A 22,552-nucleotide genomic window follows, 5' to 3' on the forward strand; every position below is an offset into this window, starting at 1 on the left:
ATCATGCTTCCTAGATTAGACCTGGAAATTATTTTTTTTTTCTCAGAGCTATTTTTACAAAGTTTTGCATTTCGTTTTGTTATTGATAATCCTCTACTGTAGCAATTTACCACATTTTCTTTGGTTTATTTCTGTGCCCAGCTGTCATATCTTTCTCCTAACAGGAATAAACACAAGTTCCTAATGGCTGAAAGCTATTCATTTGTTTTCTTGAACTCTTAAACTTTCCCATATGGCTTGAAGTGATTATTATATTTCCTGAAAATATTCTCAGTGTCCAACCACCATGCATTTTGTATCTTTTGCTGGATAAGTGCATAACTGTGAATTAACACAAGAAGGGAGAATGTAGCAGAAGGCACAACTTCCTTTTCTATTGGCACAAGCATGAAGGAAAACACCAGAAATTTGGACATCAGGTTTAAATTGAAAATCCCCATTTGGTATATGATCCAGCAGTAAACAAATCTGTCACACACTGTTTAGAAATAAATGGTCTGTAAATCAAAACAAAGACTTGATCAGAGTTGTTTTGAAAATGTCCTGTGTGTAAAAGCAGACATTAGTGAACTCACGAATTCTCAACATTGCGCATCCATACCACAGGCAAGGAGATTTGGGAAAGGTGCTGTGTCCACAGGAACACTTGTAATGCTATTACTTGCTGAAACAGTAGTTCTATGCTGTGAATAATACAGGGGAGCCTATAGCATGAAGCTTGGTAACATGATAATCAACACTAACTTCTCAGTATCTTAACTTCTCCAAAGGAACACAGTATAAGTAATTGCTACTGTCAAGATTCCAGGTTAAGTAACTCTGGGATGTGTGCTGTAATGATGCATTCCTATTTTTAAATATGGGAATGTTATGTTGCATATGAAAGAATAGAAGGGAATCCTTTTCTGTGAAGGTGTAGACCTGGTATTGCACAAAACTCCTGGAAAATAACCAGATACAGATACAATTTCTTCTTAATTAGTCTGAATTAAGGCTATGGGGAGGAAGAGATGAAAGCTACAGCAAGATGTTTTGGTATTAGGATGCTTGCATTACTTCTGTTTATTCAATGAGCAAATTATATTAGCACTGTACATTGAAAATATTCAGAACAGAGATATGTGAGACATCAGTACCACAGTCTTCTCAAAGCTATACAGGATCCTGAACCAAGACGGAGTCTGCAGCAGGGGCAAGAAAAGCTGAAGTGCTGACAAGCCAGGGAATGCACAGTATCAAGAAAAAGATCCAGTGGCCAACTGAAACAGTATGTTAACTCATATGATACAGATTGTGAAATGCCGAGAGAAAATATGATCCTCTCATAGTTTAGAAAATGGACTAAAATAGAGCAGCTGTGTGGGTAAATACTTCTCCCATACTTTAGCATTAAATTGTTAGCTGATCTTTATCAGTTTTAACAAAAGCAATCTTTCAGAAGTTAGGTAAGGCCTGGGAAATAGCAGTAAAGAGATGTTTTCTGTCAGTTTATTAAGCCAATAGCTTAAATCAAGAGGAGTTATTCATTGCTGGAATGCAACAGGACCCTTTTGTTGGGCTGCTCCATTTTGTGACTCCTGTTTAGGCAGCCCCAATTGACTGTAGCTTTACAATGTCTCTCTTGCTTTGGTTACAACTGAGCAGACCTAATAAGGCAAAGCCCATGATAAATACAAACCATGCAATTAAGTCTCATTACATTAACTTTTTTCTGGGAAAAAAAAAAAGGCAGAATGTTGGAAAACATATTTCTCTAGAGGGTGACAGCAATTTTAAACAGCAGAAAGCAAACCAGTGTGATTCATGTGGCAATACAGTCGTGTTCCCAGGGACAGCTTGTGCCCAGTTAAACCACAAGACAGAAGGCAGCTCACAGGAAATCACGAGTTGCCTATCTGATTTCACAGCTGGATGGATGCTGTTCAGCAGTTTTCAATTACAGAGGTGCTGTGGCAAGAGCTTGGAATTTAGGTTTTATGTGAGACATATGTATGAAAGTCAAGCCGTCCTTTAGCTATAATTGCAGTGTACCTGGGTGTTAGGGCTGCCCCTGCTGCACACTCAGTGCCCTAAACTCGTTAATTCCCTGGGTGGTCCAGGAGCTCCTCGGATCATCCCTGCAGAGAAGAGACACTCAACTGAAAAAGGACAAGGTGACAGACCCAGCTCTTCGGCACCTCCACAACAAAGGATTTGACCAACTCTTGTGGGAGATCTTCAGGTGGGGCTTTCAGGCAGTCCTGAGGATTCTTCCCAGGCAGATCCTGTTGTGCCAAGACAAATTGTGATGCCTGAAGTTGTCATTTAACATCCTGGGTGAAGAAATCCGGCCCTTCCAGAGGTGGTTCCTGCTGCAGAACTGACAAGATTGCATGCAGATAAGATGCTGGCAAATGGTCTGCAAAAGCTGTTCTTGTAGATGCGTAAGCAATCACACAGGACAAGTTCTTTGTATATAGTTAAAGCAATAAGATACTTCAGTTTAAAATAATCTATAGCAATGGATAATGCATGTGCTGGAGTAGTTGCACAGGATCAGGGGCCAGCTGGGAGGTGAGATCTAAGCAGAGAAAAGGTCAGGGGAGTCTCATGTGATCCAGCAGCTCAGGTCACTGCCCAGGATGCAGCCAACGGGCCTGTTTGGGAGATCGGAACAATATCCTTTGTACCCTATGCCATGGTGCCAATCTTATTTTTTTTTTTTTGAACAAACACTCAGTCCACTTTTTGGCAACACCGCTCAGCCAAAAAACAAACCAGACCTTCCATCCAAGAAAAGCTGCAAAGCTGCATTTAATAATTAGTCTCTGTCTAGGTAAGTCCAATGGTTTTCAAAATGAATTAGTTAGCCCTGGTAACAGTGATCAGTACATGTCATATTAGAAAATACATTGCTCTCCCTTGCTTGAAACATTAGAGAGGGCTAAATGTTAACAGCTGTTTATGCATGACCAGATTTTACTGAGATACGAGTTCTGAAGCACTTGGCTTGTCATTTTGGTTACAGTAGTATTACAGTAAATCTAACAACAGACTAAAATTCAATTAGACTGTGATTCAGTACGATTACCCGTTCTGCAGAACAGTGCACACAGCAGTGCTATTTGCAACTGTTCCTCTTCCAAAAAAACCCGCATGTCGCATGAGCTGTCAGTCAGAAGGCAAAACTTTCCACTTTAAGGCTTTTTTGATGAGACTAACATTTTTATCTCTCAGTATAGCCACAAGATAATTGAGTAATTAGGTAGGTAGTGTTTGAATGGTATGTTCACTCTCTAAATATTAAGTGTGTCATCACCTGAGTATTTTGCAATGAGGAACAAAGAAAATTAGCTGCTACTTACTACCACCTTTAGCAGAGATACTGAACAGATCCTGTATATTCCCCGAGGCTCACTCTTTGCAGGCCAAAAATCACAGTGTGAACAAATCTTATTTCCATGACAGCAAGAGCCCACATCAATTGAAAAGACTGACTCGCTTTAACTGTCCCGGTAGTATTCAGCTGGTCATGCCTGAATTTATTAAGACCATTTAACAGCCAATTTAATCTCCGGTTTAATCTCAGGGTTTGCCTGAAAGATGAAATTGAGCTGTTTTATTTATAACAAAATTGCAAAGCCTTGAATAAAGTATATCACTTCCATTCTATACCGCATTGTTCTAATCCCTGCTGATATCAGCTCTCTGCGTATTTGCAGGACTGGAGCTAACCTGTTTATGATACTTACCACTTCTAATTATTAGGAGTTCTGTTTCAGTGAAGATATTTATGGAAGGGTGGTTATTATAAGACAGAAGGTGGATATTGACCCGGAACATCTAATTTTCTTTATTTGACCTTGAGAAATCACTTGAACTTGTGGCTGCACCTTTCCTTTATAAAATGGCATTATTAATACTTTGAATTTTAAGAAGACAGCTGTAAGAGCCAATTTATTAAAAACTGAAGAGATTCTTAGTGATGACTATATAAGGGTACATATTCTTATTCAGCAGATCTGCTCTCTGCAGGTATTTAATCACTCTTAGTATCGCACTTTAACAAAATACTAGACCTCACATGTGCTTTAACAAAGCCTTCATATGAATCCAACATGTAATTATGCTGGTCTCGCAACTGACCGAAAAAAAAAAAAAGAGTTCCTTCTTCCCTGGGATATCAGTTGTGTCCTCACAATTGTCCTCTGCTGTGCCAGCACAGGAATTTGTGCTCAGTGACCCAGATAAAGTATCACTGGTGTAGCTGAAAAACAAAATTTCAGCTGCATCAGTTCAGTACGGGATGGCATAAATGTTTTTGTTCATATACCATAGTGTGCGTTGGACACAAGAACAAGCATTCAGGGAGAGAGCAGCATAGGCTGTTTTTTGTGGGAACACTGATTAAAGTGCACATCAAATTGCAACCTGAGGATACATCCATGCTCCATCCAGGCACAAACTAAACCAACGTTTTTGAACAACATATTGCTGGGGCAGAATGCCTTTTACCAGGGCCTATGTCAACAAGCCCAATACAACAAAGAAAAAAAATGTAACATTCTAATCACTTACATGATTTATCAGCTGAATTATTTACACATGTTGTAATCAGGCAAGCTGGGTAAACTCATTCACAGTGATGAAGTAATACTGTCATTAAGGCAATCAACTAAACACACACAGACTTTGTAACTCATATGTTACCTTTGAGATTGCTAGCACTGGTAATAATGAAAAATAAACCAGCTAAAAAGACAAGACCCTGTCAGCCAAATCCTTCCTTTGTTCAGCTACCCGGTGAATGGCTCATTCAGCTGTTCTATCAAAAGGGAGGAGCTGGAGCAGAGATGAGGAGAAGGGACCCTGGCCAGAGCTGCTGCTGAAAATGCATGAGCAGAAACGCTGTTCAAAACCCCAGGCAGAATCTACAGAGCTCAGAGAAGAATCCTTGCTGTCATTTGAAATGAATATGGAACTATGATAGAAAAAAGCAAAATCTGTTTAAGTTCTGAAATTTTGTTTGTAATCTTAATACACACTGCTTATTACCAATCCAGTTTCTTGGTAGATCACACTTTTTTCCTGTCTTCCACACTCAATTTCCTGGAAATTTATGTCTGCTGAGGTAGTGGTTACCCAATCAAGAAAAAGGTGATTCAGTACCGTAGATATAGCTATTGTGAGAGAATTATGTAGCTGTTTATAAATTACATTAATGCTTTTGTCCCCCAAAGGAATAACAAAGCTAGATCAGAGAAGATATATGTCACCATAATTCTGAAGAGCTCTCAGCAAATTCTTTCCACCTCCCCCGTTCCATAACCCTTTGCTCCAGTTAAAAGATACTTCCTTTAGAATAACCGTGCTAGAAGTAACTCAAGGAAAAATCACAAACTCTGGCTTGGAATTTCATCTGGTTTATGCAAAGTCATTCTTCACTGAATACATAGAACCATCCAAACATAGATATTAAAAATTAGCTAGAGGACTTTCCCTCTGCCTCAAACATAAGTCAGCACATTTAATCAAAATCACGTGGAATACAACACAAGCTTTTGAGAAAAAGAAAATGATGAACAGCAATATAAAGTAATTTCAAGTGCACTTTTAGCTCAGAATCTTGCCTAAAATGGCAGTCATCAACAGAGACCTGAGGAAGAGTGTCAGAATAAGGCAAGCATATAATGCATCTTCCTTGGCAATTGCACACAGCTTCTGGCACTGTGGTTCAGGGACTTCCTGAAACAAAGGCGGTATCTTGATATTTAATAATGGTTAGGAGACATATTCATGGAAAATAGATCCCATCTTTTTGGACTAATCTCAAGTTTTAGTGTCCTTAATATCCGAAGACAGAGAGTTTCACAACTTAGCTATACTTTAAGCACTTTATTTTCTTCTAAGTAATCCTGGTTTCAGTCTTCTTCTTCGTAATTGTGTTCAATGAGCTCCAGGTCTTGTATTAGAAAAGACAGTCATTTGGTGTTCACTTTTTCTGCCACTCATGACTTTATACAGCTCTGTCATACGCCTCCTTAGTGATAGTCTATTGAATTTTTATTACTTTCTGTGTAAACTATTTCTTATCTTTGCTAGTCTTTGTCACTTATCTATATGTCTCTACTATTCCAAGAGCACATTCCAAGTGACTCAAGAACAAGGCAACAAGAAGAGTGTTTCAGAGCACAAAGATTTATAGACCTGAACACATTGCAAAGCCTGGTCTTCAGATTTCCCTGCTCATTGCAGGGGGTTAGACTAGCTGACCTTTAAAGGTCTCTTCCGACCCAAAACATTCTATGATTCAGCCAGCTGAAGAAGGCTGGAGTCAGCAGTCAGTTTTGTCCTACATTAAGCTCAAGTAAAAACATCTTGGTTTCCATATGGCCCATATATCCACATTTTGGCTTTATTTTTATAACATTGATTGCAGAGTGAGAGGCAAGGACTCTACTGCTGCTGGCAAAAATCAAAAGATGATATTGGCAAAATGAAATGTAAATAACTTTTTAATGTACAGGATGAAACTTCATTTAAGGCACCATCCAATCAGCCCCTGCTGAAACTGCCCAATCTCTCTCACACAGCTGCCCTGGCACAGTACAGCGCTCTGTCAGCTTTGAAGGCCAACAGCCTTAGAACCAAGCAACAAGACTCAGGTTTGTTCCCTCTAGTTTTACGTACTGGCCTAAGTTACTGGAGTTACCAGCAGTTATCCTAATGCCCTCCGAACTGTTTCCTGGAGCCACTCACCTCTTACTGTGTGGGATTTTAAGGATATTAATCTCTGCAGTAAGGTGAATCAGGTGTCTGAAGTTAGATGGGATAGCAAGGTCAAGCACTGAGAAGAACACTCATCTTACTCCTCATCAAGGCTCAACTGCATTTGTGAAAGCATCTCAGACAGCTAAGATCTGGTGTCTCTATGCCCACGAGCCAATTACAGTACTTTCAATCATAACATTACACAAGACTAATAAAAGTGGTCTGAATGCTGCTGTGTTTGTGAAGGAAGGCCACAAGCAACTGGAGTCACTGCCGACTGCAACAGTGCCATACTTGGAGTGTTTGCCTCCTACCTGCAGCAGCGTCATTCAGCACTGTAAAAACCTACACCAGTACTTTGACTATTTATTGCTCAGTACAAAACTTCGCATTTCTGAACATGATTGCAGAGACACTAACAAAGTTCAGCTAATTTATTTAATGAAAGCAACATTGGCTGTCAAAACATGGCAAGATAGCTCACTTAATTGGACATTAAGGACTTGATTCGATGCCCAACCACAGTTGCCTAGTGCCGTGGAGATGCTCAAAGTTTCCTGTATCCTTACCCTGCCATGTCAGAGGGTTTGGGGTCTGTTTCTTTCATTCCTGTGTCATCCCTTACAGCACTACCTGGGTGTTCTGTGTGCCCCTGGGCCCCTCAAAGAACACTATGTGCTTCTGTAAAGTCCTAAGAGGTGGGTCACTGTGGAAAACCATCAACTCATTTATCTTTTCAAATGAAGTCATGGCAAATTTCCACGTCTGTCTCCAGGGCTACAGAGTTGATGAAGGGTTTGGAGAGGAAGCCATACGAGGAATGGCTAAAGTCACTTGGTTTGTTCAGCCTGGAGGAGACTGAGGGGAGATGTCATCACGGTCTAGTTTCCTCACAAGGGAAGGAGAAGGTGCAGGTGCCAAACTCTTTTCTTTAGTGACCAATGACAGAACCCGAGGGAATGGCAGGAAGATGTGCCAGGGGAGGTTTAGGTTGGACATGAGGAAAAGGTTCTTCCCCTAGAGGGTGGTGGAGCACTGGAACAGGCTCCCCAGGGAGGTGTCACGGCCCCAAGCCTGACAGTGTTCAAGAAGAGACTGGACAACAGCCTCAGACACATGGTGTGAACTGTGGGGTTGTCACATGCAGGGACAGGAGTTGGACTCAATCATTCTTGTGGGTCCCTTCCAACTCAGGACATTCTATGATCTCTTTATTCCCCTCTCTGGCCAGCCCTGACTTGCCTTTGTTGGCTTGGGCAGCCCGCTGTCCAACCTCACCGACTAAAACCAGCAAGCTGGAGACAGGGCAAGAGACCTTCCCCACCTCCCAGCCTTCACAGGGACGGGAAGAGTCCGCACAGTAAAGAAAGGAAAAGAGGGTCAAATCAAAAGCACACTAGGCCTCGAGGGAGGGGAAACAGCCCTCTCACTGTATCACACACCTGAGCCTACAAGTGACTGACGGACTCCGGACCGCAGGGCGGCCGCTCGCACAGGTGCGCCAAGGGGCACACGGGCAGCCCGGGAACAGTGAAACACCCACCCGCCCCGCTTCCCCGCCTTCCGTCTGCTGGGCTGCTGGCGCCTGCGCGCGGCGGGTTCCTGGTGCGCGCGCGGCCCGTGCCCGACCCCGCTCCGCCCCGGCCGGCGATGGCGGCGCCGCGGCCGCTGTGTCTGCTGTGGGTGCGGGGCCTGGCGCTGCTGTGGGGCTGCGCCGGCACGGGGCTGGCTCAGCTCACCGCCACGGCTCCGCCAGCACCGGCACACGGTAGGGAGCCGCGGGGCAGCGCGTAGCCCTTCCCTTCCGTCGTGCTGGAGGGGCTCGCCCGTGGGCGCGGGCTGTGGGGCCTGCCCGGGTGTTTCTGTTCGCGGGGCTGCGGGAGGAACGGGCGGAGGCCCCAGCTCGCCTCGAGGCCTCCGGGCGCTGAGTGCCGCCCGGGGGCGGAGAGCTGGCGGAGCGCGGGGCTCCGCGTGGTGCCCGGCCTGCGAGCGGCCGGGTGCCTGTGGCGGGAGGGCGGCCCCGAGGTCAGCTGCAAGGAGACGGCTCTCGCCTGCGTTTGCTCTGCCTGGCTTGTGATGGGGAACGTGGCTTGGAAGGAAAAGCTGGTGGAGATGCTCTTGCCATCCTGGTTCTTCTGGAATCGTTTATCTCAAAGCTGCTTTTGGAAAACAGTCAGTGGAGCTTGTCCACAAATTTCTTTGCCACTAGTAGATGTGATGGAAAAGGTACACGCCATGTTAGTTTGCACTAAATTAGGGACTGTCAAGTGGACATTGATGTGTGTTTTTAGAGTCCAGTTTGGGGTATTTTATTTCTTTTATGGCAGGGTTTATGTTCAAAAAAGAAGTATCTAACTTCGAGATAACTAACTTGACGTAGAAGAGAAAGGGAACTGTCAGTGTTTCTGAGAGGAAGGAACAAAAGGTAGACCTGCTAATAACTGCAAGTTGATGTTTTTCTTGTAGTTCTGAGAAAAATAGGTGAAACCAAAGGGTTTGCTTTGAGCTCAAAACTGGGCTGAATTGCAAGTGGAAGTGCTTATGGATTCCCTAGGAGAGAACTTTTCACATGCTATTATTCTTATGTGAGTTAGGAATTTGCTCGTGACACAAAGTCAGTTGTTGATATGGAGAATGATAATTATATTGTCTAGAAAGATGTGGGTGAACCTAAAGGAGTAGATATTGGTAATAAGCTTAAAGTGAAAAATAAAAAAATGATATGCTGTGCGACTAATATTATAATTTTAACCTTAAGTTTAAATAGTTGGAAAAAAAGTAGGGAGGTAGACTTGTTGACTGTCAGATGCATATTAATTACTGAAGTGATGCTCTTGTGAAGAGAGAGATTGCAGTTTTCCGGTGGTTCTGCAAGACTGTGGGACCGTGTGTGCCATCCTGTTTAAATACTCTGCAAGTTCAGCACCTGAGTTAAGTGAGTTGGGCTGGCATAAAGCAGGGCTACAAAGGTTGTATTGTTTCTTGTTTGAGGAAATACCTAGAAAAGTATGGCTTTACTTACTGGAGCAGAAGGAAGATTGAGGAGGAATAAGAGCACTTGGTGAAAGTACTCTTATACCAGTAGGAGGGAACAACTGTTGAAGAACAGTATTATCCTGAGAATGGGCGCAGAGAACACATTAAAATAAACGAGCTATGAACAAGCTTAGTGTAGGTGTTGAATGGTTTCTGACTGACTGAGCAGTTAGTCACACTTTTTTTTAAACAAGGGAATAGTAAGAGGTGCTTCACCTGCTGCCCCCCCCCCCCCCCCCCACCGCAGTGCTATTCTGTTTTACCTGTATTTTGTGGAGGAACAGCCATTGTTATGTATTTGTGCATTGTTACTCTGGTCCACGAGTATGTCTACTAGAGAGTGATGTCATACAGATAATCTGTGTATCATTAACTTGGTGCAACTCCTCTCTGTGTGGGCGGAATTCTGATAATAAAAAAAAAGTGTTGCATGAACAGCGATAGTTTTTTCTTGTGAGAATATAGTCTTGCTGCAGCTCATTCTTTACTAGGTGGGACCCAAAACTATTTTGGTAAGAATTACACTGCTTGCTGAAGTAATGCTTCCGCTGCTTAGTAAACCAGGCTTGGTACGTAAAAATAATTTTTTATTTTATTATCCATTAGATGACTAATGCTGATGTTACGTGCCAATATAGAAGAAATTATTGTGTTTGATAGATACTGTTTAAAATACAGTATGAATTACTGTTGGTAGTGGTGCTATGGCTTACATTTTTTTTTTTTCTAATGATAATCTTCCTCTAATATTTCAAGTGAATAGTGTATTATCAACTTGATGATGTGTTGTGGGGGTGTGTTGGTTTATTTTTCTTAGATTGTTGGTGCACATAATGCTTTAGCAAAGTGGATTGATGGGGTTTGTTGAGTTTTTTTTTATTTTTCTGTTTGAGAAGGGTTTTGTTCTATCCCTTTGCTCCTGTGGAGAACACCATACTGGTGGGAAATCTATATATTTTTGTAAGTTACGTGACCCAGAGAAATACATAAATCAGAATGGAAAAAAAATAGATGTTTTTTTTTATCATTTATGTTAATGTTACCTTTTGTAACAGCAGTACATAAAGATGTTTTGATTTGAGATGTGATTATGTATTTTGAAGTATTTTCATTAAGACCCTTCTATACTGTTCTTTAGCAAAAGCATAAATAATATCAGTCTATTTCTTTAAAAGAATTTAAGCCCCAGTCTTTTGGTTAAATGGCAGTATAGGTTCTCTGTTGTGTCAGCAGGAAGGCAATTAAAGATAATGTGAAAAGCTTGTGAGATTATCTCCTTTGGTAAGAATCTAAGAAATGTTACATTTCTTCATGTTGCTGTAGATGGTTCAGTTCCTGAAAATGTAACAGAAACCACAGAAGTCCTTGATGTACTTGCCTGCTTCTGACAGTACGTTGCTAGTTCATGTTCAGAAACCTGATTTGGTTAAGTGTTTTAAATGTTAAATTGACTGAAAATGTAATGAAGTATTTTTATAAAAAAGCATGATGGTACTCCATGTGGAATAATCCAGTTTGAAAGCTTTGGAGCTTAAGATGAGAACTACTTCTGAATTTTATCTTCACATTTTTTCCATGAATTGGTAAATGGGCCTTAATGCTTAGGCTGTTTCTCGGTTAATTGGTACCAGTACCAATGTTAATTTGTACTGGTCAAATTAGTAAGTGCTTTTTCTAAACAGATATATTAATTAAAGCTAAATACACTGGCACTTGAGTCACAGAATGGTTCGTGTTGGAAGTGACCTCTGGAGATCATCTAGTCCAACCCACCTGCTGAAGCAGGTTCACCCAGGGCAGATCACGCAGGAGTGTGTCCAGGTGGGTTTTTAATGTCTCCAGGGAAGGAGACTCCACAACCTCTCTGGATAGCCTTGTTCCAGTGCGCTGGCACCTCATATTCAGATGGAACCTTCTGTGCTTCAGTCTGTGCCTGTTGTCCCTCATCTTATCGTTGGGCACCACTGAAAAGAGTCTGATCCCATCTTCTTGACACACACCCTTGAGATATTTATAAGCATAAATAAGATCCCATCTCAGCCTTCTCTTCTCCAGGCTGAACAGATCCAGCTCTCAGTCTCTCATTGTAAGAAAAATGCTCCAGACCTCTAATCATCTCTGTAGCTCTCCGCTGGACTCCCTGCAGTAATTTCTTGTCTTTCCTAAGCTGGGGAGCCCAGAGCTTCATGCATCCTTCATGTATCCTCACTAGGGCAGAGTAGATGGAGAGGATAATCTCCTTTGACTTGCTGGTCATACTTTTCCTAATGCACCCCAGGATACTGTTGGCCTTGGCAACAAGGGCACGTTGCTGGTTTATGGTCAACCTGTTGTTGACCAGAACTCCCAGGTCCTTCTCTGCAGAGCTGCTTTCCAGCAGGTCAACCCCTAACCTGTACTGGTGCCTGGGATTAGTCCTCCCCAGGTGCAGGACCCTACACTTGCCCTTGTTGAACTTCACAACATTTGTCCCTGTCCAATTCTCCAGCCTGTCTAGGTCATGCTGAATACAGGCTTCTTGTGTGTCAACCCTTTGTCTCAGTTTGGTATCATCAGCAAACGTGCCCAGGGTACATTGGGTCTTTTCATGCAGGTCATTGATGAATAGGTTGAATAAGAGTGGACCTAGTACTGGCCCCTGAGGAACTGCAGCAGCTACAGGCTTCCAGTTAGACCCTGCACTGTTGGTAACAACCGCCTGAGATCTTATGTCCAGCCAGTTCTTGATCCATCTCACTGTGCATTCAACCAACCCACACTTCCTGAGTTTACCTAAAACACATTTAGTGTTAGAATTGTACCAGAAAGCTATAATACTGAATTATTACAATAAAATTTGGAAATATGTAGTTATCCCAAAACATGACAAGAATGTAGCTCAAATAGATAACTGCTTGTGACTAATCCACTGTTATTCATTAAAAGTAGAATAGGATTCCTGATTTGGAGATATTTTCCCTCATATTTATATGATGTCGAAATAATCACAAGTTAGTTTAATTAAACAGTATTAAAAATTATCATGGGAATTTCAGTAATTGGAGGAAAATCCAGGTTCACACCAGGAGAGGAAACTCCACCTCATCTGTCAAGTAGTTCATCTGGGTCAAGACTATGGCATGCACATGGTCCTGTGGGCAACGAATTATGTTTGTGTTGTGGATAAAAAAAGACTAGCCTTAAGACAACAAGCGTTCAGTACTTCTAAATGAAAGTAGTAGCCTTTGGCTGGAATCCTCTGGGAATGTGAACACTAGTAAATATTTTCTTAGGATAGAAGGTGTTTTTTAAAATCCAGAGAAAATATTAATTAACTCCTTGTGCATCACTTGGATTTTCAAATATTTTTTAATTGTAATTTATAATCATGTTATTTAGACAGCTTTATTTTTTTCAGACTTCGTTTCCCCAGAAAAAGGTTCCTATCTGTGGAAGGAGGACCAATCCTAGGCAGGAATCAGCCTTTGCTAGGCTTCCAAAGCTGCAGAACGTGAAATGTTCTTTAAATAGAAGTGTAAATGTTTTAGAACTTCAGCAGAAACACAGGGAAGCTCTTGGGTTGCATCTCTTATGTTGGCCTTAGAGAAAGCAAATTGAAGTTACAGGTAAACTTAAATTGTTTTCCTGTTTCAGAGGTCAAACTTAACTGTTTTTTAATCTGTTTACTACAATTCTCTTGAAGTGGAAATAATAAACTTTAATTGTTTCAATCAAAATTGTTTCTTTTGTGTAGAAGTATAAAAAAGAAAAGGCTAAGTATTGTGTTAAATGCTTGACATTACTGAGTAAAAGTAAATATATAACCTGTGTTTTGTGTTTTCTTTTTTTTCCAGCATGTTCAGAGTTTTCCCAGAGGTCCTGTGAAGAATGTCTAAAAAATGTTTCGGTAAGATTTTTAACATCCTTTTTTACTGAGAATGTTTTTGTTTGTGTGTTGTTTTTTGTGTTTTTCTTGTGTTTTTGTTTCTTTCTCTTTTTTTTTATATATATATGTATATGATGTCAAATTAATGGGGTTGGTTTGGCTGTTTGGTAGGGGTTTGATTTTGTTTTTAATGACAAATCCAGTAAAACCACCCTTAATAAGAGAAAGCCTCTGTTCTTGTTTAAACGATGGAGTCAATGATGTGCTGCTTCCCCTCTGTCACATGGATGGATGCCCATGTGCTTTCTCTTTGCCAGGGTTGCTTCATGATCTGATCACTGGGGGTATTTCCCTGCTTTGTCTGAAGAGGATGGGCAGGGTGAAATCCAGGGTTCCAGTTTGAGCATGGGCTCAGTGCTTCCACAGCACAGTTGATGTTGCTGCTAGTTTAGACTCATCCTCATTTTACAAGCAAGACTAAGTTAAATTTCCATCTTATACAAGGGGCTAGGTAAACTAAAGCTAATGTGTTGAAAATGCCTTGTATTTCTCTTATGCTGAATAGGAGAACGGGGAAGTTAATGTGAATAAACTAGAAGTTCCTTTCTCTAGATTTGCACCAAACAATGCATTTAGCTGAGGCAGACTGGGTCAGTACTTTGTATAATAGATGTTCAGACCTGTCACTGCTCCACTGACAGCATCAGGTTCTAAGTGCTTGAGACTGCCAGGCTAGATCACTGCTCTGCTGGCAAAGTGTTTAGATTTCCAATGAGATTGCCATAAGGCAGACATTTAAAACAATACAATTAGTTTCTCTGTCCCTACTCAGTCTTTTTAGCTCCACAGTAAGGGTTGTGGTAAGTATGCATACGGTGTCTGTCCCTGCAGAGTAGAAGAAACACTCATGTTTAAAGTGAGAGATTGTAGTGACATCTGAAGCTAGAATTCAAGACAAAGAAATAATTCAGTTAGTGCAAAACTTTTTCAGTAGGGGAAATTGAGAAATATCTAATTTTACCTGTTTTTTGCTTTTTTTTTTTTTAGTGGAAAAACTAATTGCCTTGTATTGATAAGATTATTGTGTGTTATCAGACCTGTATATTTATTTTAATGAGCATGGCATTGTATAGAGAGCTTTTCGTCTTCAAAAGTATGAAGAAGTGGAAAATATGGATCATTAAAGATTAAATGTTCAGCACTTAGAACTAGTATGGCTGCCACTTCAAGTAGGTGCAGCTGCAGATAAATGAGCACAATGTTTGTTAACCTGAGAGCTGTGTGTTGACCTTGTGAGAGAAATAAATCCTTTGTGTTTGTGCACTGAAGACATTAACAGTTATAGATACGTTATTTTCAGAATCTCTCAAACCAGTGACAGTGTCCAGGCTTGTTTTGGTGACAGAGTGATGGATGATTCAGGGCAACTGCTTCAATAGCACCTGTGTTAACCTTGAAGAGAGGAGTTTAGCCTTGATTCAGATAGTTTGCACATTTGGAAGAAAAAAAAAAAGCTACATAACAAAGCCATTAGCATTTGTGTGAGCAATACAAAAGCAAAAGATTTCTGAAACTATTTAATTGATTTAGTAGAAAAAAAACAGCTTGGGTCTTCATACTGATGATAATATGGATAGCAGCAGATAAAAGTGAAAATCAAACATTTGGTGAATAGATAAAAACAATTCCAAAAAAACCCTAAAACGTAGTAATTTCTTTCAGTTCAACAGAATTATAGTTCAAAATGCTTGAATTTTGTTTATTGTCATTGTAATTGGGTTGTTTTTTTGGGTTGGTATTTAGAGTTGATGAATACCTGTTTTCTTGTAGTTTTTATCAGTAAGTTCTGAGTGGTAATTTTATAGATATGCTGTTGTATTTAATCTTCTTTTATGTACCATATTGTAAGGAATAACACATAAGGATTTGGTTTTAACTGTTGAATCCTGAAACTCAATTTACTTATTTCAAACAATAATGCTATTACTACAAGGTTGCCAGCTGTATGAAAATTTAAGAACTTTATCTGTTACCAGATAATATCTATTGGTTAATATCTTGAGAGAGTTTTCATGTTTCTGACTCCATATGACAGTCTGTAAGACAAAGGTGTGCCACAAATACTAGTTCATAGATAGGACTACATGTTAAAGTTTGTGTGCATGGAGAATTTACATTCTGGAGAATTTTCCAAAGTCTCATTTTTAACTTCTGAGTAATCCACCAACACACTTCTCATCAGCTATGTATTTTTGTCTTTCTTATCTTTGTCCTAATAACAAATGTACAGAATCTGAATTCTTGTGGAAAATAGATTTTAGGCAAGCTATGTATAAAAAAAAAAAGGAGCTAACAGCTACATGAAATTATATGGTCATTAAATATAGTTGTCCTTTTTGAAGGAAAGTTGGAGACAGTTGCTTGCATACATCTATTTGATTAAAGAGGAAGGTTATGTATTTTTTGTTAATTTCAGTAATTCTAAACCCCAAGCCATTTTATCTTCTAGTACACTCAGCACTTCTATGTTCCCAAATATTTTCAGGCTCGTGTAAATATTTATTAGCTTTAAGTACAAAATTCAGTTTAGGCTTATTTAGGAAATATATCAGGACTTCTGTAGGTTTCATACTAAAAGCACTTCCAATACACCTATACAGTACTGCACTCAACAGTTGTCTGTGGAGAGGAGCACTAAGTTGTGAACAGTTTTTCGTTTTTTTAAGATCAATATTTTTTTTTTTCTTTTGCACAGTGCCTTTGGTGTTACACCAACAACACTTGTATTGATTACCCTGTGAGAAGCATCCTTCCACCATCTTCAGTATGTGCACTCTCGAATGCTCGATGGGGAGTTTGCTGGAGTAGGTACTAATTTTACTTTTGATGTAGATTATTTGAGTGTGATTAACTAAGACTCTAGCCCACTATAGCTCTTTCCTGATAATTTATTTGGAGGGGTGGGGCAGGAAGGCAGCGATTATGTTTTGTAACCATGATCCGTGATCTTCTGGACTTAAAAAACAGTCATTGCTAAGGGTCCTTTGCAAACAGCCGGTATAGTTATGCTGATCTAATGGCTTTAAAATATTTAGGGTGCAGTGAAGTTCTGTTGATGCTGAAGTCTAGACTGGGAATCAGTGATGTTAGAATATTATGAGTATTTTATGTACATAGTCAGGATTTACATGTTAAATCATACTTCTGAGGTACAAAGAAATAAAGTCGTTCCTTTTTGACAATGGGCAGCCATTCTTACATTTTTTTAAAACTTCTTAAAATGTTGGATGATATGCCTACATCCACAACTTTTATAATACGTTCCGGTGGCAGCAGTGGACCAGCACCACAGGAATGGAGCCACTTGAAATTTCTTGAATACTGTTTTTGCTTAAGCAACTGAAAAAACAATGTGGTCTGTGGCAATGCAGTTAAGATTAAAAAGGAAGCTGCGGAGTGCCGCTGTAGTTTGTAGTACTGCAACTTTTTTTAGTTTCCTTTTGATTTGCATTTTGTGTCATAAAATACAGTGCAGTGCATATGCTGCCATTGGGACGACATCTTTGGAGCTACTTTTGCAGTACTGTGTATGTGGGTCTAAATTCAGACTAGAGTGGAACAGAGAACAAATGAGATGTTGGAGAGCTTGTAATATGAAATGAGAGTACGACTTCAGTCCAGCAAAGTGAAGACTTGCTGATTTCTGTGTATTGGCTTGTGAACGCAAGAAAACTGAAGGAGAAAATCAAGTGGGGATGAACTATCAGTGACTATGTTAACTCTAAGTTAGGAGAAAGTTATCACACTTAGAGCAGTGAGATTATGGAGTTGTCTTTAAATTAGAGTAGCAGAGGCAGAAGATTGCTATTCAAACGAAGCATGCATATTTTTGAACGCTACCACATCATATCCCTGAAAGCTAAGGGACTGTGTTGGACAGTACAGGAGAACTTTACCAATTCTTTGTTCTTAGCAGAAGGGCTTTGTGCTTTGTTTTGTGAGAGAAAGCATTTATGCTTAGACTATTGGAGTTCTTTAGAGCTACAGAAGATACTTTTCACTGACAAGGCATGCTTTTAAGGAAATTGGGCTTTCAATATTATAGTAGATGCTGTTACTGTGAACTGTTAGGTAAACTTTTTTTGGAAGTGTGGTAGGTTAACTCCTGCCAAAAGCTAAGTACTCACGCAGCTGCTCACTGCCTCCTTCCACTGGTCTCAGTGGAATGAGGGAAGAAAATAGGAAGATCAGGCAAGAAAACTCATGGACTGAAATAAAAACAGTTTAATAGGTGAGGGGGGAAAAAAATGGGAAGACAAGAACCACCCCGCCCCTCCCTCTATCCTGCAAAAACACAGAACCAAAACAAAATCCCCACAACCACAACAGAAAACCACGATCCACTTCTTTTTGCTTTACCTCAGGTTTTATTGCTGATCATGGCATTGTATGGTGTGGAATATCCCTTTGGCCATTTTGAGTTAGCTGTTCTGGTGGTGTCCCTTCGTGACCTCTCCATCTCTTGCCTGTCCCAGCCCTACTCATCTGCTCACTGAAGGGAACAGAGTGGGGGAGAAAAAGGAGAAAATCTTGATGCTGTTCAAACCTGTTCAGCAACAGCCAAAATATTGGTGCATTATCAGTACAGCTTTAGCCAGAAATTCAAAATAGCATCATACCAGCTATCATGAAGAAAGTTAATTCCATCCCAGCCATACTAAGTATCAAAACGTATTTGGGCTGTGTCCTTCTGCAGAGCAGTGATTACTGGTTTCTGCTGATACTAAGGGTGTTCTTGAGAGCTTACTTCTGCTATAGTAATGGCTTCTAGCCTGGGCACCATTTATGTTTCTAGATTGAATGTAGCTTAAACACAGAATGAAAACTTTGTAGTGGAACACATTCTCAGGGAAGAAAAAAACAAACAAACAAAACACCCCACAACACCAAAAACCCCCAAAGAAATGCAACACCAAAAAACCCCAAACAAAACCCCACAGATATCCATTTTCTTAATAGATTTTTTTTTTGGACGAATTATATGCAGGAGCATGCCATGGGGATATACAGTCTCATTTGAGACTGTCCCCAGCAAGAAAACTAATTACCTTGTGAGTGTGGTGGTCGTGTTTTTCCTTTTTGCAAATAAAATGAAGAGATGAGTGTTGGCTCAGTGTTGCTGAAAGTGAAGGTGAATATTGTGGTTCTCAAAGTCAAAACCAAATTACTTGCTTCCAGTTTGAATTTTCATGGAATAAGACATGTTGACAGGTTATTAACCAGCAGTGAAGAAAAAATAACAGTATAGAAGCAATGTAATACCAAGTGGCTTAATTATATTATTTTTCTTGAATAACAAGCAAATGAAATAGATAGTGGAGACAGGAATGCAGACTGAAAGCTGATGGTCTTTTTCTGCACTTTGTTAACAGGTTCAAAATATTTTTTGCTTCAGTTAAAGGGCATTTAAAAAAGTAAACAATATAACTGTAAAAAGTTAAATGGAGATTAAATTGAGATTTTTTTTTTTTTTTTTTTTTACTTGACTGAAGGAGGTATATTGAATTGCTTGTGACTTGCAGAATGACAAATGTGGTATGGTGAAATGTTACTTTTAGAGTGTTCAGGATTTACTTGTGTATTGTAACTAGAAACTCTGTATTAATCTGGATTATAAACTGTACCCAGTAAGTCACAATACACAAGCAAAAATATTTGCTGGGATCTAATCTTTGGGAAGATCTGCAAAGGATATGCATTGGCCAGATGTGAGTTGGTGACATCTGTGGAGAAGCAACAGACTTGGTCCTCTCTGATCACATGCACAAGCCAGACCCTCTGAACTTGCTAAATTTGACTGTCTTATCGCCAGTACCCTGAAGCAGTAAAAAGTGCATGTGCAGCTGCTTAGTGTAAATGCAACAGTGTGGAGCTGCTGAATCTGGCAGGGTTCAGAGGGATTTATGTGGGAGAAAGAAGAGACAGCTTTCCTGCTCCCTCCCCTTATCACATGCTTTAAAATACAGTGTTGAGAGTATGCGTGGGTAGAGATGTTAATTTTATTATCTGTGTTGTTACAATTTCCCTGAATGATTTATTGTTGGACTTGATGATCTTAAGGGTCTCTTCCAACCAAAATCATTCTATGAGTTCATTTTGTCATTTAAATGACTCCTCAAAATTGTGTCTATAGCTTTGCTGACATTGTAACTGTTTGCTTTCTTCTTGGGCCCAGCTCCTTTCCAGACATTGGGTTTCTGATTTTTTTTTTTTTTTTTTTTTTAATGAGTGCAGGCCTGTTCTGGTTTAGACCAGCTACAGTTTTCACAGTGTATGCTGTTAAAATAATACCTCTCCCCAACCCCCCATTTTTGAATCACACTTTGAAAGTAGATGTCGTCTCTCTTTGGACATAAACAATTTAGAGAGTTTTATGGAGAGTTTTATATTAGCTTCTTCAAATCCTCTGTCTTATTTTGCTCATTCTCCAACTGCTCCATGTAATGGATGTACATTGACGCTGCCGCTACATGACTTTTGTTTGTGCTGTGCATTGGCTAAGATTGTGATTGGGAAGACAAAACTGTGGAATCACATCAGTAGATATGTCATATAAAGTATTACAGCATGACTTTTAATAATTCAGTATATGTAAAGTGATTTTACTTAATGTATATTCAGTGTAGAGTATGCATAATAGCAAAATTCTAATGTGTTATGCTGAGTTTTAACTGAGGTGGTTGCATGTAATTGTGTTTGGGTTTCTTTTATGCAGAGGTGAAAAAACATGTGGGAAGCAGGGGACAAATTATCAGGAAGACATTAACGCTGGAGTCTAACAAGTTGAATATATTCCTATTTTTCAGTAAACTTTGAAGCTTTAATTATTGCCATAGCTGTAGTAGCTGGACTCATTCTGCTGTCTGTCACAGTCTGTTGCTGTTACTGCTGTTACTGCAGAAAGCGTTCCAGGAGGTAAATACATATATTTGTTTCTTTTACTATCTTTGACTGCTGGTCTTCCCCCCCACAACCTACAGTTTTTACTCTCTAATATACTATGAATCTTGATTTGGAAGCAATTTTGGTCGCTTCATTTTTTTTGTTTGAGAGACAACCAAAAAAAAGATGTTTTCTGACAGGCAGTATGGCATTAGAAATGATGCTGGAATGACACTGAAGTGATGTTATTAGTGGTAGCATCACAGATATTTTCTTTAAGTAAGCTGTTGCTTTACACTTCTCCATTTTATAATTCCTCATTAAGATTGGACATGAACTATTTCAATGGCCAAATAAATAGTTGTTGCTTGTCGTAACAGAACAAATATTTATCTCAAGGCAAGCTTATGGTACAGCGAGAAGGCACCAGGTGGGTAACAAATAACTGAACAGTAATGTCCTACTGCACTTGGTATCCCCGCTTCAGAGTTTGTTGTAGGATATGTCAGTAGACAGTTAATATCTAAGTGATTAGCTGTCTTTGCCAAGTCAACAAAATATTCTAAGTGTAAGATGATTATTTTTTTTTTGCTCTGAGATACTAAGAGTGACTGACTTATTTTTCAAGTGAAGTAATACTGGCAAAATTAAGTGTTCTTTAGATCTTGGAGTAGTTGTGAAACTTACCTTTTTCTACTGTCTTTTCTAATTGTCTCCCTTTGAAGGGAGTGAAATAGTTAATGAGCAGCTATAATAGGTGAGTGCTGCCATGTGATACAATCTGTGCTTATTCTCTAATGAAACACCTGGAAAACATTGCTTATTGGGACAGCACAATATACTTTCTTGCATCGCTGAAGCTTTAGAGTTCAGGTTTCTGGGCAGTGTAGTTTCAGGTAGCTCTGTTCCATTGGTCCTTCAGTACTTGTCACGTGAATAAAATGTCGATCTTATTTCTTGATATGAAATAATCTCAATACTATTTCAAGTACCTGTAATTGTTCTTGTTTGAGGGTTGTTTTTTTTAAATGCATTTATGCAGCTGTACACTGTTTAGTGCTGACCTCCAAGCCAGAGAAATATCGTATATCTGTGGCTTTCAAAAAAAGGAAAAAATTGTAAATAACATGTCACTCCCTTCTCTTTTTCCCTGAGGAAGATGGATGCACCTGTTCTGCTGGTAGACTGACCTACCAAATCTCTCCTAGTGCAAAATTTGATAACTCTTTAGCCCTGTGCTGATAAGTCCTGAAAATGCATAGACCTGTTTTAGATTTTATGTAAGATCTGCCATCTTCCTCTGCACAAGAACCAAGTAGGCCCCCTGTGGCTGACGTACCAACAAATAAAACTTGATTCCTGTGAAAAGAGAGATTTGTGCCAGACTTCAGTTTTAGTAGCTAAGTTGTCAATCAGTACGCTGACATCTAATCCTAAAAATGGAGGGTTAGTTTTGAGTCGTCTTACGCCAGAACTCCAAGGATGTCAAGCTTAATCTTCTGACACTCAGAGAATTGAAAGGTCTTGTCAGAGTTGGGTCCAGCTTGTTTCAGGAGGATTCAGAATGTATTATTACAGTGAAGCCTGATACATTACTGGCTTTAAACCCACTGATTCTTACTAAGAATTCTTTTGCTGTCTGCTTCTTCAGTTTGGGGACTTCTTTTCCACAAAAGAAACTTTAAAAAAAAAAAATGAATTGGAAGAAGGGAAACTTGTAGAAATGTAATATTAAATCTGTTTTATTGACTACTTAGATGAAGTGCAACCTCATTTTGCAAAAGCATCAGTACTCTTTCTGGGAATTTTTAAGCTGTGGGTTTCAGTGTTTAAGAAGCCAGCACCTATCTCTTCCATGAACACAGAATACTTAGGTGCATTACTCTCCCCATCAGTGTTAGAGCTGGCTCACCTGAGTCCCATCCCTACAACAGGAATCCTGGGACTGTTGGTGCATTG

At 39.8% G+C, this 22,552-nt stretch overlaps 1 protein-coding gene across 2 annotated transcripts in view; it reads left to right on the top strand.

The window, feature by feature from the left end:
- The first annotated feature begins 8,287 nt into the window (after window positions 1-8,287).
- LOC102083614 (pituitary tumor-transforming gene 1 protein-interacting protein) overlaps window positions 8,288-22,552 on the top strand; it is a 28,787-nt gene continuing 14,522 nt past the window's right edge. The window contains exons 1-4 of one of the 2 annotated variants that reach the window (XM_065051028.1): window positions 8,288-8,518; window positions 13,620-13,672; window positions 16,407-16,515; window positions 20,518-20,626. In XM_065051028.1, the coding sequence (XP_064907100.1) occupies window positions 8,401-8,518; window positions 13,620-13,672; window positions 16,407-16,515; window positions 20,518-20,626 (389 nt within the window). In that variant the 5' untranslated portion in view covers window positions 8,288-8,400. Of the gene's footprint in view, window positions 8,519-11,139; window positions 11,177-13,619; window positions 13,673-16,406; window positions 16,516-20,517; window positions 20,627-22,552 lie in introns of those variants that run through there. The other variant, XM_021290916.2, reaches the window with a different exon arrangement.

Source organism: Columba livia, chromosome 2 (assembly GCF_036013475.1).
Source record: "Columba livia isolate bColLiv1 breed racing homer chromosome 2, bColLiv1.pat.W.v2, whole genome shotgun sequence".
Lineage (NCBI taxonomy): Eukaryota > Metazoa > Chordata > Aves > Columbiformes > Columbidae > Columba > Columba livia.